General features: G+C 43.6%; 1 protein-coding gene and 2 non-coding genes across 3 annotated transcripts; all 3 read right to left on the reverse strand.

The window, feature by feature from the left end:
* Positions 1–304: 304 nt before the first annotated feature.
* KIF2C (kinesin family member 2C) lies at positions 305–17,193 on the reverse strand. The gene is made up of 22 exons (XM_064720134.1): positions 16,905–17,193; positions 16,703–16,797; positions 15,313–15,414; positions 15,044–15,092; positions 13,296–13,337; positions 12,393–12,506; positions 11,525–11,641; positions 11,023–11,123; positions 10,673–10,768; positions 9,738–9,792; positions 9,484–9,646; positions 9,125–9,215; positions 7,463–7,526; positions 6,273–6,364; positions 5,887–6,029; positions 4,283–4,487; positions 3,729–3,839; positions 3,168–3,235; positions 1,858–1,960; positions 1,664–1,780; positions 1,177–1,303; positions 305–987 (listed from the first exon to the last, which is right to left on the reverse strand). Exons 1-22 carry the CDS (start codon positions 16,966–16,968, stop codon positions 911–913), a joined length of 2,196 nt encoding a protein of 731 aa, XP_064576204.1. The 5' UTR covers positions 16,969–17,193; the 3' UTR covers positions 305–910.
* A 220-nt stretch (positions 17,194–17,413) lies between these two features.
* LOC135451396 (U5 spliceosomal RNA) lies at positions 17,414–17,528 on the reverse strand. Its single transcript, XR_010441311.1, has one exon. It is a non-coding gene; the product is annotated as a U5 spliceosomal RNA (small nuclear RNA).
* Positions 17,529–18,302: 774 nt separating this feature from the next.
* On the reverse strand, positions 18,303–18,417 carry LOC135451397 (U5 spliceosomal RNA). The gene has a single exon (XR_010441312.1). It is a non-coding gene; the product is annotated as a U5 spliceosomal RNA (small nuclear RNA).
* Between the last annotated feature and the right edge of the window lie 1,021 nt (positions 18,418–19,438).

Raw genomic sequence — 19,438 nt, forward strand, 5'->3', positions numbered from 1 at the left:
GAAGGGTTCCTTTGTGATCTGATGTTTGCACAGCTGCATCCTGTGTGGCTGAACCTAGAGCTCACACAACTGTTTTGTGCTTTTGAAGATAAATGCTGAACTGAGCTGAATAAGTAGAAGAGCAGGCACTAGCACATGCCCTACAACTGTTCCTCCCCTAACCTGCTCTTTCACAGAGAAAAGGTCTGCAGGGCAGTTTGGACCCAGGCTGCACACAAGGGCCATGGCAGCAGACAGCTACCCCTAAGCCACCTTCCCCCCTGCTAGGGGGTCCCAGCAGCATCTCAAAATTAAGAGACAAAATGTATTTTGAGTGATTTTTATGTAAACATTACAAGTATAAAGACTTTGAAAAGAAACTTCATCCAAGAAATCAGCCTCCCTACCAACAACCAGCCAGTCTTTAGGAGCTGTTAAACTTTACCATAATTAGCAAGAAATATTTTTTATAGGACAGATAAGATAGTGAAATCCAAGAACATTTATTTATTCAACTTCTTAAAATACTCATTTTTACAATCATATAGTCAATTTTCTTTCCTTCTGGAAAAGCAAAACTTGTAACAGTTTTGCAATGTTTCAAGCACATCTGGAAAAGGTAATGTACTATACATGTGTAGGTCTGTCAGGGGAGACCACTGTCACCAGCAAAGGGCTAGCTATCTCTGCAGGCAGAGACTGCAGACTCTCAGGCCCCCTACCCAAGCCTTGCAGTGGGTGCATTTTAGCACTTGGCTGAGTACCCTGATACAGGCCATGAAGAAAAAGGCTGCTGTGTTCACTGCCCTTGGGCATGTGACCTGCAGACACCCTACCACATTAAAACAGGAGTGATACAAACCACTGACAAACATGCAAGACAAGACAAGTGCATGAAAGATTGCTTGTGAACCAGGTTTTGCTGTAATGATTAAGGCCTCTTCCAGCTAATCTGCTTGCTGGCTTGCTCCTCCAGTTGCATGGCAGTCCCCAGGGCATCCAGTGTTTCTGTAAAAAAAGGGAAGAGTAACAGGGTGACTGATCAGGAAGCTGAACTCTCCAGAACAGCTGTCAGTCTCAGCAGACCTCAGCTATGCAGGGCTGGGTGCTCAAACCCCCACAGCTATGCTGGTGTTACTTTCAGGTCTTTGGAAAAGCACTAGTGAGAGTGCTAGTCAGATACAGGCTCTAACATACCTCTGACACTAAGGAAATTTCTTGAGCTGTCCTCTATGAAGTAATTAGCTCTGCTCACAAAGGTCTCAAGATCATAATCTGGTTTCTCTGTGATTTCCAAGAGGCAGTCAAGTTCAGTAGTCATTTTCTGTATTTACAAGGATAACAGGGATGAGAAATGGACTTTCTAGAAATTCAATTAGTTTCTTCAAATCTGGCAGTCTAATCAACATAGCTGAACTTCTGCAGACCAGGAGCCATCAGTGCTCATTAGCAGCAAGTAGAGGTTGCTATTTGGAGGGGAAAGGGAATTGGCAAAAGCACTGAAATGCCCCAGTTTAACCAGCTAGGCCAGAAAATACAGGAAAAAGTTGGCAATGAGGAAGAAGTAACACCAGTAGTACAGCATCTTGCATTGGTACCTCCCCAGCAGCACTTGGCCCAGACAAAGCAAGCTGCTATCAACATACAGAAAGTGGCCTGGGCTGGGTGTGCTGCTCCCCCATACCTGTCTCAGTTCTCTGAGCTGTTCTACAACCTTTTCCTCCCGTTCACTGATTTGAGTCATAACCTCTCGATAGTTGAACATGTGTGGAGAGAACTCTTCCTCCTCATCCTTGCAGAACTGTAAGAAACAGCCCAGGTAAGAACAGCAGGTTGTTCCCAGCTTTGAGTTCTGGTTAGCCCACTGCCCACACATACATTGAGTTGAAGATCTGAGCCTTCAGTACTGGTCTCGGCCTCCTCAGTCTCCATCTGACTCTGGGTTTCACTGCCTCCATCATGAGGGCTGAGCTCTTTCACTCTGCAACAAGAAGATTTGTCACTCAAATCCATCTTTCATCAGCTTCTTGGCTACAGCATCACAAATCAGCTGCTGCAATCAATCAATCAGCACTCAGCAAGAAGCATTCAGTTGCACTTTAAGAGTCACACAGTTACCATCCCCAGAACAGGCTTATATGGGCAGAAACTCCTGAATACCGTGGGAAGGAAAGCCAGGAGATGTTTGTGTTAAGGAAACTTTTCTGTCTGGCATCCATGAGCCACTCTGGCAGTTACACAGGCATCAGTTGAGCTGGGACCAAAACCCCTTCACGGCAGGTGGTACACACCCCTTGTATTGTGTGACTGTGCTACAGCAAATATACTATGAAGGTTACAGTCTTAGATTCTTAAGTATGTTAAGTACTTGTAAGTAAGTTAGGCCTGTGAGTGTTGTGCTTATAGTAAATTCAATAGAATCTTATGTTAAATTATTTAAATTAGGCTATGGATTAAGTGCAGTTAAAATCTTTAGGCCTAAACCATTGGTCAAGTCCCAGGGCTATGTTTGACAAGGGAGTCACATGAACCTTGTAACTCAAGGGGAGGGTCTCCTTCAGTTCTTTTCATCTTTACCCTTTCTTTTTCTAACCTTACCCCTTTTTCCATTCCCCAGGCTTCCAGGTAGATCATTTTAAGTTAAGTTGATTTTAATTTTAGATTGATTTTAGTCAATTTTCTCCTCTGTGTGCTTTAACCACCTAATCAGTAGTAGAGTGAACCTTGCCAACAAACTGTGTCTTTCCTTTAATTTTGAAACTGCTTTTGCTGCTACCTTTGCTAGTGATTCTTTGAGTGAACTAAAACACTCATTCATGACACACATTCTTAGCACACCCTTACAGATGGGTCACAAAGTACTACAAAAAGTAAAAGGCATAGAGATAACCATTCAGGACAGGGTAAACTCCCTACAAGAACCAGGGCAGTCTGAAGTCTACCATGAGAGGAGATTCCTTTGAGGAAGAGACATTACTCATGGTTTTACATCATCTCTATTATGTCTCACATACAACACCCAGGCTGGTTTCATATGACAGTTCTAAGGTACTTTGCTCTTAACAACCATCCTCCAGGTTGCCAACACAAACAATACAAGAAAACTTGAAGTTCCAAAGGTCAGAGTAAAAGCAGCTAAACCACCTTTTACAATAAGATTATAATCCCCAGGTCAGAAAGGCCATTACCTGTCAGCATATCTCAGTGTGTTTAAGGTGTATTCACATGAACTCATGCCTGGAGCAATCATTGCTATCTGTAAACACAAAAGAAACCTTAGTGACTCCTACCTGACTTTTGCTCATTAACGGTCCTACACATCTCACCACACAACTGGGACATTTGAGGACAAAGGGCTGGAGTTGAGACAGCCAAGTCCATTTTTCTTTATGGATTCTGTAGGACATGACAGCACCCCTGTATCCAACTTCCACTGTCTTTGTGTGCACCTGATGTACTTCACCATCCACAGAAAGCAAAGCCCTTTGAGACTACACCAAGCTCTCTTGCAGATTCACTGTATTAAAAGACTTCCACAGCCCTGCTTCTACAAGAGTGGGCACAACTCACAAATGTATTATCTCGCTCACCATGGGCAAGTTTCCATGAGGAAAATATTTGGGTTTTTTGTTTGTTTAACAAGATCTAAATCTTTCTGATTTAAAAAAAAAAACCTCTTTCCTAGAGAAACATGCAGCTATTTGGTTGAATTAGAAACCAAGCATTGCGTTTGACATGTGCATACTCACCATGCAGGTCCTTGAGTTTGCTCCTATGAAAGAGTCCCTTAGCACCTGTGTCAGCTTGCTCTCCCGAAAAGGAGTGTGGGACTTGTTCTGCCCTAAAGCTCGGATGCACTCCTACAAGAAGACAGTATTGTGAATGCAGTGTTGGCACCTCTCTTCAAACAGCTCTGCAAGCTATCAACCACCAATCGCTGGTAAACCCAACAGGCTGAAGAATGGTCACATGTATTGCTCCAAGTTCTTCATAATCTTTAAAATATACTCCAGGTATCTGACTGTCACAGGACAGTAGGTATAGCCATATGTCACAAACCCCCTCACACTAATAAAGGTCATTGAATGAAGCTTGAAATAGCTGTACCAGTGTCTGGCCTGACAAGACTGCACTACTTTCCTGGAAACCTTCTAAATGGAAGTATAATCTATTTTTAGGTTGCTCACATCCTAAACTAAGACTTTTTTGGTTTTTTCCTCATACTGGAATGAAATAGAACAGATAACCCCAGAGTTAGAATCCACATGTGGATTATCACTCTGGTCCAGGAGCTGTAGCTCACCTTCAAAGCCAGCAAGCTCTTATTGATTTCAGCACCTTCCATCCGTGTCTGCCGATCAGCATTAGATGTGTCTGCACCCCTTTCATTTCCTGCCAGATCCACCAAGGAAAATTTGCCAATCATTTGTCCTCTTCGGCGCAGGATGATTTGGAAGCAGGCGTGTGACCGGGAAGAGCTGGCATTTGCAAAAGTCTGCCCAGATGTCCTTCACCAGAGATGCAAACAAGCCTTAGAAATGTGTAACAAAACAACAGGTCCTGACAGCACTAGATAAGACCTGTAGCCATTCAAATAATCTCCTAGGGTTTATCCCACACATTAATACTTTAAGTTTGTGTGAACTACAGAATTGTTTCTGATATAAGAGCACAGAACTACTTGTGAAAAATACCAACCTGCACCCTGGTTATAGAAATTTAAGGCTATTTAAGCTGCCTGGCTCAACTCAGCCAGCCTACATTGGAATGCCTTTCTGAATGCTAAAGCCTCACATGCACTTGAGCTGGAAGTCACACCTTCAGCACACCACATGTCATTTTCCTAATGCATCTGCCATTATACAGTAAGCTCAGCCAAGCTCCCCACTAAACAGCATTAGCTGTGCTAGCACATTACAATCATGGTAAATCCCTTTCTCCAGCCAAGCTGGCTTGGCACTTCACCTCTGCTGTGCAACTGCACCTGCCCCATTACTGCAAGGCACAGAGTGACATCTTTTAATTTAAATCTCCCTGTGACCTTCTTTATCATTTATTCCCTGAGAATGCTGGCAGGTTCACTGTTCCACCATCATTCCTGCTACTGGGGAAAAAGGAGGGAGTAGCCTGAAATATAACAACAGTTCGTGACTAAATTGCTAGCCAAAAAAGGCTGCATAGAATGCTGAATAAACTTTTAGGATGTGCATATTTGCCCACACAGTGCAGTACAGAAGCCAAGAAGCTCTCATTTGCCTACAAACATTTCCACAGCAGTGGTAACTTAACTGAAGCAGATAAGACTTGGAAATACAGATTTTAGCTCCCAATTAAAGATACCAGTATGATGGCAGAGCTGCCCCTACCATAGCCTTTCCTGCCAGGATGATGTGCCAAGCCTACAGCTGTCCCTTGGCACCTGCTTTCAAGGATTCTTTAGACAGGATTCCTGAACAACAAGCAGTATTTTTGTTGCCATTGGAATAGCTCATCTGGCCTGCAGTTAAGCCAAACCATTTTTGTAATTATGGTTCATACCAGCTGCTGTTCCTTGATCTTACAAGCCCACAGGGAGCTACTTGTATTCCTGTGGACTAGCTGATACTAGAAAGCACCAAGGCAGCCATCTCCTCACATGAATGGTTTCTCTTATTGGAGTTCCATGTGAATACATGAACAAGGAGCTCCGACACTTCCTACGGGAGGCAGGCTGAACCCAGCCCTTCCACTCCTTTGTTGTGTAACCACGCCCTGGTATCCATGCAGAGACTGCTCAGTGCCTTTACTGGGAACAACAAGCTTCTGTTTCAATCTCAAAGCACCAGCTACAGGCATCATAGATGCTTTTCTAAACATGGACATGCAACAGGACATGACTCCTCTTTTATAGATTTTAAGTCACCACACCTGCAGGCACTGCCCATCGAAATCATTTTGATGACATCCTCAGCACAGCTAACTGGGTTTTCTTGGAGACCAACAACCTGGACCTGTTGCTTGCCATCCTCCAGGACTCGAAGTTTGGCCTTCTTATTCAAGAGGTCAAACACCTATATTTAGGCAAAAAGATTGAGGCAAATCTGAACAAGGACTCCTTGTAAGTATTTTTCCCTGTCTTTGTATAAAGTTATATAGAAACAGCATCTTTAACATACACTTCAAATTCAAACCAAAACACACCAATATAAACATAATACATAAAACTATAGAAGGTATGAAGTCTGACTCAGCTACTTATGAAATAGTCAACCAAAGAAATCAGGTCAAGATTTAAAAATAAAAACAGGTCTTACTTTTCCGTTGTATATTTCAAAGAAAGTCACATAGACTTCCAGATTCTGATTCCTGTACCTGGGCTGGTTTAGGAGGAGGAAGACATCTTGTGCTAGTGAGAAAAGACACAAGTTTAGTTAACTGGCTTAAAACACATTCTAGTTGCTACTTGATCTACTGTCAAACACTGCACAGCTATAAGGCAGTGTCTAGCACTGAGTGACAGTCATCCAAACAAATGCTAACAATCAGTGCTGTGCTACCATCTGGAGAACAGATTGAGCATCCTTACCCAGGGACTGAAAACAGGGAAATACAGAGTTTCAACTGCTAATGCCACCCACAGATAACAATCCTTACTGCTCTGAGGGAACACTGGGATCCTCTATTGTTTTGGACAGGCCTGAAAAAGTCACATGTTTGTGTTTCAAGTACATCTTGCAGAAAGTTTAGAAAACATGCATCCCTGAACATCTGCATTGCTGAAGTTTGGAGACAATATACCAGCTTAGTTGACCCTGTGGCTGGATCCAGTGCAGCTTTTCACAATTAGGCTCCAGATTTTGAAGCTGAGCTGAAAAGCAAAGACTCCTTCAGGGCCAGTCATAACTATTTTTCAGAGATCAGCCAACCAGATCCTGGTTCAGCTGTCTTGCTGCTAAGTTCACATAGTGTCTTTCTAAAGGGAAGTTAAAGGTCAGGTTTTGTGGTACTTTCTAGACATTATCAGGGAGGGGGCTTCTAAGCATCTGTTTTCTGAAGTAATTTTGGACATGCTAGGTTTTTTTCTTTTGCATTTATGGCTTATGGAAAGAAACACAATACATACATCCTTTTGCCTAACAATTTTTACATCACAAATGTATAGAGTTGTGTTGCACTCAGATATGTCTGAGACAAAAGCAAAGCAGAAGAATCAAAATTAAATGGTTCTGCCCAGCAAATGCCTAATTAGTAAACTTATCAGAAACAAGTAGCTTCTGGTGAGTTCAGTATGGATGTAGACACTTACAGGCTAGAGGAAAACATTTTGTGAAATGAATGAAAAAATAATCATACCTCCTGCAAACACCAGTTCTTATTACAGAAAACAAATACTTTATGTATCTTCTACTGTGCATTTTTAAAATAACCATGAAAAGCAGATCTTACCTAGTTAAGAAAAATAAGCATTAATCTGATTTTTGTACGTATAGAAGAATCAACTCACAGGCAAAAGCATATATGCCCTTTGCAGCATTCTGGCTTCTCCCAGAGAAGTCTCCACCCATAGTCTGTGAAGAGAACAGGCCAGGGGTCAGGCATGGCACCAACAAGTCAGCCTACCTGATCTTCATGCCAAAAACAGACTAGGAAGTTACCATAGATAAGCCCCAATGCCAGCAAAATTACCGGAATGCAGTGCCAAATTAGTTTGCAGCTTTCCTATCAGTTCAAAAAGAAGATCTGGCCTCCACAAAGCAGTGCACCTGTAAGGCTCTGGGGTGCAGAGTCAAAGCAGTTGGTCCTCCAAGGAAACTACTGTGACAGTGCAACCAAACAGCCTCTAGTCAGAAGAGAAAGCTTCATTTGTTAGGATCTAGGTCAAAGCATTTTTACAACTACTTGCAAAAGTTAACATGAAAATACAAATTTAGGGCAGACAATACATTTAACTCCTTTGACTCAAGTATCTGTAATTACAAAATTTTTTCAGTTAGTGCTATCCCAGTGACTTGCTCTACCACTGTTATTTAAAACACAGCTCAATCCCATTACACAGTCTCAATCTAGCAGAGTTTAATGTGCAACACTCCAGTCTCAAGGTACAGCTGTTGTCTCTGCACTAGTTTTGCCCTAGGACTGGGAAGAGAAAGTAACTTCACCTCTGATTTTAGTGCATCACAGCTGTATTCCTATAATGAGGCTCAGGTAAGCAGGTTTCTCTGCCCTTTCCAGTGCAATGAAGGCAGCCTGTGTTCAAACTTGTATAAAGCTCCAACTTTTGGTCTGGATTACTGGAAAAGATCTACAGCTCACTACATGACACTAAAGATAGGAGGTCCTAACCTAAAACTTGCCTCTAACACTGAACAACAGCAATGACTATCTGATTACTCAAAGCAGTGCATTAGCCCTTTGCAGAACACTGTGGTTTGAGGCAAATGCTTCTTGCAGAGCAGGACAGCACATTTGATTCCACTTCCCCATAGTTCCCAGAAGAAGAAAGTTAAAGACAAAACAGCTGATGAAAGTTTAGAGCAAGCTTTCTCTTTTGAGACAAAAGAATTTTCACAACTCCTAAAGCTGCAATGTTAGAGTGGAAGGGTGGTTAGAAAGCAAATACATTAACTCACCCACTTCACAAACAATACCAGATCACAAATATTTATGTGCATCATGAGGCTTTTTTTTATATAATTGCTGAATTCTTTGGAATGTCTCCGAGCTCAAAACACAGGAGAGACTGGCCTATGTCTCAGATGTAGGCTAATAGCCCCTCTATACAGACAGGAGTTAAACAGCAACAGGCATTTGAGGCAAGGAATAGCCAGGACTAAAACTGACCTACCAATACATCCTAAATCTTTTAAAAGCATTTTTCTTTTTTCTAAAGAGAAAAAAAATCTTTTTATATTTCTTATTCTTTTTTTCTAAAAAGAGTTTTTCTAAATCTTTTGAAAAGCCAGTACAATTTTCCACATAATCTCAAAGGAAACCTACTAGTACATAAAGCTACAGAAAAAGAGTTAACATCTTACAAAGTATTAGCTTTAAGACAATAAAACCAAAATCCAAAATTCTTACACAATCTTGCTCATGCTCAAGCATCAGGAAGGTTTGAAATACTTTATCAAAGCTAGAAAATTGGAGACCTTGGAGAAAAACTTACATGCGTCTTGCCACTGCCTGTCTGGCCATATGCAAAGCATGTCGCCTTCCCACCCTCAAAGATGGTCTCTACAAGAGGTCTAGCAGTGAATCTGAACATTCAAAAGAAAAAAAATAGTTACAGCAAATATTTCATACACTGCAACATCAGCATCAGTTTTCACAAGAAACAAAACAAAAAATAAGCAATTCTTTAGGCAATTAGTAAGGCTATGCTAAAAATAAGCCTTAGCCTTTTCAGTCCTTCAGCTTCCTCCAAAAAGGATTCTAATACTTATTTCAAGTAAGTTTCTTAAGCTTAGATGCCAGCTGGCCACAGCACCATCCTTTTATCTGAAAGTCATTTCCAGCAAGCATTACCTGTACACCATTTCATTTGAAGCAGTTTCATCAAATGAAAAGTCAAATCTAAATGTTTGCGTTTCAAGGTATTTCGTTAGGTCCACTTTCTGCTTTGGCTCATGCACCATCAGGACACACTTGCTCGGAACAGTAACCACATCACATTCCTTTTTTAGAAGTTCTGTTGACAGAAAAGACCCTCAGTTTTAACAAACACAGTTTGAACAAAAACCAAACTGTTCAAGACAGAGCTGTTTGGTCAGTACACTCACCTTGCTTATTGAGAGGGCGCTTTCTCACACAGACACAAATCCTGTGCTCTTCTATCTAAAAGAAAAGTAAGAAAATAAGTATTTCCCAATTACACTCACTCTATTACAGAGAGATCCAGTGCTCCCTCACATCCATTTCTCTTTATGCTGACCAGAGTTGCTTCTGAGCTGACTCACTCATGCAGGGATGTCAGTCTAAAAGTGCATTCAGTGCAAAAGCAACACTACAAATAATTTACCTTCATGCAGCATTCTCCAACATGTAAGATAGAAATGCTTTCCAGCAAAATTTATGATATCAAAACTGCAGCTATGGTCAAGTAATTATTCAGGCAAATTAAGATTTTCATTTACCCCAGAGGTTTTTGGTAACCTGGAGTTCTTTATTGATGCAGCAAGTTGAGTTATTTGTGCAGCACAGCTACACATCAGATGAGATGGGAAGTGCATATGCCATTGGGTGAGACAGAAGGGAAAGGTAACAAGTTCCTCTCCTGTCACACACAGCAATAGGTACACAGGGTTTTTTAATGGTTGAGGATACTGACCAAGCCAGGGTTCTCTAGTTTTCAACCTCTACTTTTGCTCCTCCACTTTTTGACATATTTAAAAATCGATTAGCATGTTCTGTAATAGGTCAACAGACCATTTTAAATTGTACCTATTCCTACAATGATGGCTGTGCAACTGATGGTCACACATCATTGCATGATAATTGTTGAACCACAGAGTCTTCACTAGTGACAAAGTAAAACAAGACAGCTTAGCCCTAAATAGGGAAGGCAAGTGACCTTACAGATAACCCCAACTTTCTCAATATGCTCAGAGGATTTCCAAGGTGCAGCGATGCACCAACTGCTTCATGCCAACATTTTCAGTACAAAATAGAGAAGTCTGTCCCCAAGCTGCAGTTAGTAGCCTCAGTATTTACTTACTGGATCACTTATAGATATTGGCTGGCAGTTTAAAGTTGCTCTGAATGACTGGATCATACGTGCAAACTCCCAGTTTGGATAGCTGCTGTCAAACTCCTGCATGGAAAACCATGGATGTGAATACAATTGATCTGTTACAGCAAAAAAAGGCCACAGAGAATATTAAACAAGCAGGTGTATGCAATTCAAAGCATTTTACAAGATTCACAATTTCCTAAAATCAGAATCAATCCATCCTTATGTAGAGCTTTCTAACAACAAAGCCTGTCCAAAATATGTTTTGGTTTAAACTCCTGTAGTCCAGGGTCCTATAGAATTTCCCCTTACAGGTGCATTGTAGAGTACTCCACCTGTGCTCGTTTTATCCTGATTTCACTATTTTGAGCTCTCTTTTCTTCTCTCTTGGTTCTCATTTTCTCCATCTCTTTCACAATGTTAGATCTTCTTCGAACTAGATAAAATGAAAACAGTTCCTTGGGTTAAAATTTCATACTAGGTTTTAAGCATAAGACAAATATTTCAGCTTTTCCAGGTTGCTGACAGACTAGCTCATACAGGAAACAATCATCTTCAGAAGGATGGCCATTAATTTTGCAGCACTTCCTTCCCAAACCAGATCTAACTATCACAGAAACTACCTCGGAAGTCACACTACCACCCTAAAGAAAAGGCAGCATTTCTGAGGCAATACCACTATAACAGAATTGCACATCTGTAATAAAAAGTGATCAAGATATTCTGTCTTGCTGCCAAAGTCACCTTTTCAAAGCTTTAGTCTGAGTACATAAAGCAGCAATCACAGTGATTCACTGCTGACTGATGAGTCAGTCTTTACCCACTGCTCCCAGGTACCTGGGCTCACTGAACAGTTGGTTCTAGCAGAAGGCAGATGATTCTCTGGATTTCCATTCACATTTTCCAGGGAAGCTTCTGGAACACAACTCAGCCCAGTAGGCCTGGTTCGGCCAGCTACAGAAAGAAGCAAAGAAGCCAAAGACCAAAAACAATAGTTAGATTGCAAAGATCAAGAATAATTTTGTAATTTGTAAAGCCTCATAGACCACAGGCATTTCTCAACTCCTGCAGCAGGAGAGTGAACTATCTAAAACCTGTGGTAAATGTGCAAGTAAACTTTTAAATCCTTTGCCAAAAACCATTTCACGCAATGCTGCAACTCAAGGCCAAACTAACTAGACAAGAATTTAGTATCAAGCCTCTTATTTCGGTGTTTTTGTAGAACTTAACATGCAAGGCATGCCTTCAGCTATTTTTAGGGTGGCCTAATAAAATAAATAACTACAACTTTATAATTCAAAGAGGCTCAAGTTCTTGCTTTACTCAGCCAGTATAGGTAAAACTACTACCAATATGGTTACAGTGTGTGTTGTCAGCAGTGTTTAGGCACTTCTCTTCCCACTCTAGCACCATGAATACCATTTTATGCCATTAAGCAGATAGCACATGCACCCAATTTGCCCAACCACAGCTCTCTGGCTAAGAAAGTACATCATTATGCACAACATTGTTTCCAAACTCCTTTGGAAAACACTTCAGGCAGGAGCCCTAGATATTTGCATAGGGGCAGACCTCTAGGTCTCATTTTATCTATGAAAAAGTTCAGGTTGCTCTCCCACTGAGATTTGCAGTTTGAATAATTAAATGCACTCAAAAGTGAAAATTGTTTCACATTAAGAATTCACTGAACTGTGTCTCCACTTACCAGCCAAATATTTTCTGGTTTGCACAGAAGTGGAGGGATCTACTGCCATTTCATCTTCCTGGAAGCCACACTGGGGTTCTGTGAGAGTAGACATCCTGGAATGGCCACGCACAGCTTTGGAAACAGGAATCCAGGGACACTCAGACACTTGCAATTAATCAGTTGTTCATAAAGTACAGAGCAGTGGAGAAGAAGGTGTGGTTAAAAGGATCTTTCCCATTAGCAAAGTGCAGGACAAAGCAATGCATGTGGGTGAAAAGTGGTCAATAAACCCACCACTACAGAAAAGCAAACAGTTCATTTCAGATTTGCAATTCCAGGACCTAGGAAGGAGGAAGTTTCAAGTCAGAAAACCACTAAATGCTCTGAAGCTTCACACTTGCAGGGCTGCATGAATTAACTCTTTGATGGTGACATGGGCACAGCAGCCTGGCAACTGGCTACGGGCAGCACTGTGCCCACCCACCATGAGGGCACCCACACACAGGCTGTGTGTGGGGCACAGTAGGCTGAGAGCTCCATGGCACTACATTCAGCTAAAAAACACTGTATAACTACAACAGCAAATCTTTGAAAAAGGTCCCTTTGTAGGCAGTCTCCATTTTCACATGCCAAGGTATTTCTTTCACTGAGATCAAGTTCTTTACAAAGCTTCCTAGGACAAGGATTGGAATGTTTACCTCAATAGTTTAAAAAAAAGCAAATCTGATATGAAAAAGAAAGTGTGATATGCAAGCTAGAACTCCCTTCACCTCTTGTGACCAGCAATTATTAGAATTTATCCAGAATGAATCACTTATTTCAAAGGATACCAGATCTGTCGGAGACCAAGGGTTCTTTCCAATTCTGAATCAAATTTCTTAAAACCATACACAAAATTCATTGTTCCCATTAACTCTTTACCTTGAATCTTCTGCTCATTTGCAGACACATTAAATGTGACTTCTGCAATTTTAGAAACAAAAAGCATCATTTTCATTATACTCAGAAAGGGCATTTTATTCCATTCTCTCTTGTCCCACATGCCCAGGCCTGATCTCATCTCACACTCAACAGCACTGTTTCTATAAATGCTGGTGCTCCTGGACAGGCAGATTAACTGGAGGATTCACTCCATCTAAATGGGTTTGATTCAAGTGATTCTTGTATGTGAGGATATTCAGCATCCTCAAAAATTCCTTTTGATTCATGGGACTGAAGCAATATCTATTCCTTAATTAGCTCTGAAAGCACTGCTTCTGCTTCTCTTCTTTCCTGGATAAGGGGGAGACCAACTGCTGCTGATCTTCCTTAATTTGTTTAGTCTAAGAACATGAGAGAAGCTGATGTTAGCTTTCTAAATGGTGCAGTGCAGAGTTTGCAACAGGACAGATACTCTGACACTCCTGGGCCTTAGCTAGTTAAAACAACAGAAATTACTTGATGAATACTGAAAACACTGCTGCTCTAAGCTCTGAGCAGTGACAAGACTGTGCCACTAGGACAGGCAACAGATATTTCAGTTATGCAATTAGATTCTACACCTCAGGAGAGCTGTGACCTCTGCAAGGACATGTTTCCATCAACCAGTGACTGGATTAACACACATTGGGTTTTCCAGCTGGCTATCCAGTTCTATTAACAGACAGTTATGACTGTACATCATTTTGCTTGTCAGCTCACAAAATTTATGGAGTTCTCTGAATTTGAGAAAGATCAGGATCTGCACTGTACTCCAGTACAGAACAGCTTCTTACATATTAAGATTCTTGGATAACTCCTTCCTCTCTGATGCCAGGGAATTTGTACTGTTGTCTTCTGGGACCAGCTTCCCTGTCTCACATTGCATGCAACAGTAGAGGCCAAACATACCCAGAAGTTTTGTTTACACCTCAATTGAATGGAGAAGCACAAGTTTTGGCTAACTATGCACTTTAAGAGAATCATTAAATCAGCAATCATTCAACCTCAGCATCATACAGTGTATTACAAATAGACCTGTAATGCTGCCATTTGCAATTTAAAAAGCTTAAAGAGTCAGCTGATAAAGCTAAGAGAAGGTAGAAAATAGGCATTTTCTAACTCCTGACACCTCAGGAAGAACAATTTCTTAGCAGTGCCACAATGACATCTCTATCTACTCTTCTGGCTTTGCCCAGCACATTGTACTGACATGCAATCAGGGAGCTGAGCACACCAGCTGGCACTTTGGCTGCCTGCTCTGAAAAGTCTCCAAGCATAAAGCTCTACTTATTGTCCAGGGAGGCTGCTTAGTGAGGAGACATACATTTGTCACCACTAGTTCTTCCTTATCCTTTCTACTCTCATTGTGACGCTTTTAATCTTAATAATTGCCACTTAACTTCTGTTGTTTGTGGCATTTTCAAAGCTCCATGCAGAGCTTTCAAACTCACTGCAACAGCAACTGCCTAGTGACATTTAAAGCAGGGAATAACTACAGGAATACTGCAGAAGAGGAAAACATATCAACAAAGCCCACAAGAGCAGGACAGCAACCTGTTAGGAGAGTTCCTGCCCTCAGGAGTCCAAAACATTGGTATGAAACATTTGTTAGCACTGCCTAACAGATGTACTAAACTACAATATTGTGGCTCCAGTGAAAGATCCAAAAGGGCATAGCAGAGGAAAAAAAAAAAAGGACATTTTCTCACCTACTCGAGGAGCAGGAATTTTTGAGAGGGTTGTTCTACGCTTCTGTTTCTGAAAAACAAGGAATGCTGTAAGCAATTGGAGTAAACAGCAAATGCCTAGCATTGCTCTTCAGGGCAACATCAACATGACAAGAATTTCTGACCAAAGCCTAGCTATGAGACAGAAAAGCAAGTTAAGAGATCTCAAATTTTAAGACTGAGAGTATTATACAGAACAAGACCAATGCATTAGTATCTTAGAAAAAACAAAGCTACTTTAAAGCCCTTACCTGTGAAGTTACGTTGTCTTGCACGGGAACATTCTCTTTCACATCAGCAGGAGGTAGATCTAATAATTCAGGATTTATTGCAATGACATCACTAATATCAACCTGCAAGAGCAAAGGCAGGATTTCACATGTTAGAATACTGCTGCTTCCACTTAGGGACTGGTATTTTTTCTAATCTGGAGTTTCAGTGAAGGCAAACAAACTTGACCCACTGCCTGTCAAATGTTACATTAAAATTGCTTGGAAGAGCAAAACAGTAGTTTCTATTCCATTGAACAATCTGGTACATCTAAATACACCAGACAAAATGTGCTAGTTAAGCCATTTACCCTCATCTGCCAAACACCATACAGCTCTGCAGGTGCCATAGAGCACTTCTGAAGAGAAGGGCAAAGCCCATTTGGCATCCCCTGCTCTAATCTGCCACTGCTAATCTTAGTAAATCTCAGCAGCTCTGTAACTTCTGTGCTAGGAGAGCATTAAGTGTTTACTGTGTGATTGTGCTTACCGAAATAAACGTCAAAGAGCTGCTTAGACTCTGGGAAATTAAGGATTCAGCATTTAATCCATAACTTAATTCACCTGTATCTTCACTTGTGCCTGCAAACAATTTCACCTGGGACCAGTTATTCCTGACTGACCTCCATGTGAAATCAATTCTGCCTTTATCTCATCACATGCACAGCATATACACATAAGCACATAAGAAAATTGTTGTATTTTGAAGTATCTTCCTAAAGATTTAACATCTTAACACATAAATGCAATTTAGCCATTATATCCAAATCTGTATATTTTTTTCTATTTGAATGCAGTAGGCACATGCACAGAGTAAGACTTGGTTTCTAACAACCAGCCAATGGCAACTTTTAAGATTTTCACTGAAATCCAGAGTCTACACATTTTTAGAGACACTGGAAGGACAAGCACATTTGCTGAGTATCAGACTTAAGCGTCAGGATTTCAGCCTCAGACTCCACTCTCTCCTATCCCATCTCACACTGGATTTATTTCATATTGGTGCAGAAATTCAGGAAATCAAACCCAGGACCTTATTAGTAACAGATTTTAAGGAGACCCTGAAGGCCATAATGTAAGACATGGAAAGCCAACAGAGTTGGAAAACTGGAATCTTGGGAGCATTGGGAGTCGACAGTGCGAGAGGCCCAACACCTCCTTGATCCCTCTGAAAGGCAAAGGGTACAGATTTAGCACTGCAGCTCTCACATTTTACCTCGGCACATTTAAAGCATTGCTTTCATTATGTGTAAAACAAGGAGGGCACGGAGCGAGCTGCTGCCCGCCCGCTCCGGACGAGCCTCGGGCTGCCCGGGCCCGGCGGCGTCGGAGCACCCGGGGAAGGAAGGGGCCGCGAGCAGCCCGCACTCACCTCCTTGCCTTTAGTGGCACCGCTCTCACACCACTCCACGGTCACGCAGGAGTGCTCCACGTCCACCACCTTCACCGTGGCCTTGTGGATTAAGCCTGGAAAAAGCCAGCATTAAGCCCAAACCTGGCCGCCCCACGCCGCCAGGACTCCCGCGGGCGGCGGAGGCCGAGAGCCTGCAGACGCCCCATTCCCCGCTCCTCACCACTGCTCCGCTGGATGTTAATAACGACGCCGGGAGAGACGTTGCGGCAGAGGCGGGAGTCCATGGCTCGGGGACAGGAACCGCGTCCCGCCCCAGCAGCGAGACACCCGCACAGCAACCGCCGCCGGTTTAAACCCCGCGCGCCGCCGTGCCGCGCGGCCTGCCGGGAGTGGCCCTGGGACTACATCTCCCGGCAGGCCCGGCTGTGGGGCGTGGCTGTCGGGAGATGGAGTTCCGGGAAGCGGGCAGCACCGCCGCGCTCCAGGGAAGGGCGGGAGGCTGAGAGGAGTGGCTCTGCCGCGGGAGTGCGGATTGGGGCGGGCGGAGGCGCCGCTCCCGGGGGGGGGCTCGGGGCCAGCAGGACATCAAGGTGCGGCTGAACACCCCGCCGAGATTGGGCAGATGTGATGACTGTCAGCGTAGGAGGCAGACGTGACGTTTTTCCACATTTCAGATGTGAAACAACTTGCAAAGGAAAAGTTTTTTCTATTTTTGACCAGAATAGGGGTAGCTCCACCGAAATGGAGCCTCAAAAAATTCCTCGACACTCGTGCCTGTTCCTCTCCACGGAAATCTTTAGTAAAAGGCGAAAGATTTATACGATCTGAAGAGAAACCAGAGTATGCTTCCACCCCCTTCCCCGACGTTGGCACCATCTGCTCCCCTCTGCACCGGTCACGGCGACACACGGATCGCCCCCGCGCCGCTCCCAGCCCCACAGCCCCGACCCAGCCCCGGGTGGGGGCACACACCGGACAGCCCCCACAGCCCGGAGCAGCGGCCGCAGCACCGGACACAGCGGGGCCGGACAGCGGCGGCACCGCGGGGCACCCTGGGTATGCAAATCAGGCGGTAACGGGGCGGGGCAGCTCAACCTTAGCAGGGCTGGCGCGTCCCGTAGTGGTTTGACCCCAGCGGGACACCGTAGAACCCCTCGCTGGCTGTCCCCACCCCACTGGGAGGGGCAGAAAGGAGACACTCATGGGTTGAGAGTAATGTTGAGGTTTGAGAGATGGGAGCCTGTCCTTCAGGTGCGTCACCCACACCACTCAGCTGGTAAACTGGCTGCGGGTGCTCTCATTCCCAATGTCTGTGTCATCGATAAAGATATTAAACGCCCCAGCCAGTCCCAAGACACAGCCTTGAGGGACAGCGTTTGTTACCACCTGGGTATAACGTCAATGCCCATAGAGCCCTGACCCGCACCCATCCACCTAATTCCTATAGTCTGTCCGTAAAACCTGGACACGGATGGCAGCGGACGATTCAATTTTCACTTTTGCTAGCTAATGCATTATACTCCCCATTATATTTTTCTCAGCTGCCACTGCCCATGTACACCCCTGAGAGCACCTTACCGGCGTGTTTCATTCATCTTTTTTTAACCAGGACAGAGATAGCTCCACCGAAATGGAGCCTCAAAAAATTCCTCGACACTCGTGCCTGTTCCTCTCCACGGAAATCTTTAGTAAAAGGCGAAAGATTTATACGATCTGAAGAGAAACCAGAGTATGCCTCGACGCCCTTCCCCGATGTTGGCGCCATCTGCTTCCCCCCGCACGTGTCACGGCGACGCATTGCTCCCCCCCGCGCCGTTCCCAGTCGCTCAGCCCCGGTCTAGCCCCGGGTGGGAGCACACACCGGACAGCCCCCACAGCCCGGAGCAGCGGCCGCAGCACCGGACACAGCGGGGCCGGACACCGGCGGCACCGCGGGGCATCCTGGGTATGCAAATCAGGCGGTAACGGGGCGGGGCAGCTCAACCTCAGCAGGGCTGGCGCTTCCCCGGCGTAGTTTGACCCCAGCGGGACACCGTAGAGCCCCTCTCTGACTGCTCCCACCCCGCGGGAGGGAGAGAAGGGAGACACTCATGGGTTGAGAATAAGGAGTTTAATAATTAAAGCGAAGTAGTATTAAATTAAAAATTGTAAGGAAAATAAAATAGAATCACAGAATGGTCTAGGTTGGACGGGACCTTAAAGATCATGTAGTTCCCATCCCTGTGCCATGAGTAGGCACATCTCTACTAGACCAGATCATTCAAAGACCTATCCAACCTGGTCTTAAGCACTTTCAGGGGTAGGGCAGCCACAACTTCCCTGAGCAACCTGTTCCAGTGTCTTGCTACTCTCACAGTAAAGAATTCCTTTTTATATTCAACCTAAATCTCTCCTCTTTTAATTTTAAAGCGTTCTCTTTTGCCTTGTCACTACATGCCTTTTTGTAAAGGCATTCTCTCTTTATTTTATAGGCCCCTTTTAAGTACTGGAAGGCCTCAGTAAGATTTCTCCAAAACCTTTTCTCTACCAGGCTCAACAACCCCAGGTGTCTCAGCTTGTCTTCACAAGAGAGAGGCTCCAGCACTCTGATCGTCTTCACAGCTTCCTCCAGAAGCTTACTCCAACATATCCGTGTCTTTCCTGTATAGGGGACTGGAGAGCTGGATTCATCAAGAAAGGGCAGAATTGCCTCCTCTGACCTGCTGTCCAGGATACATTTGGCTTTCTGGGCTGCGACTGCTTGCTCTTGGTTCA

The sequence above is a fragment of the Zonotrichia leucophrys genome, chromosome 8 (genome assembly GCF_028769735.1).
Source record: "Zonotrichia leucophrys gambelii isolate GWCS_2022_RI chromosome 8, RI_Zleu_2.0, whole genome shotgun sequence".
In the NCBI taxonomy this organism is placed as follows: Eukaryota; Metazoa; Chordata; class Aves; order Passeriformes; family Passerellidae; genus Zonotrichia; species Zonotrichia leucophrys.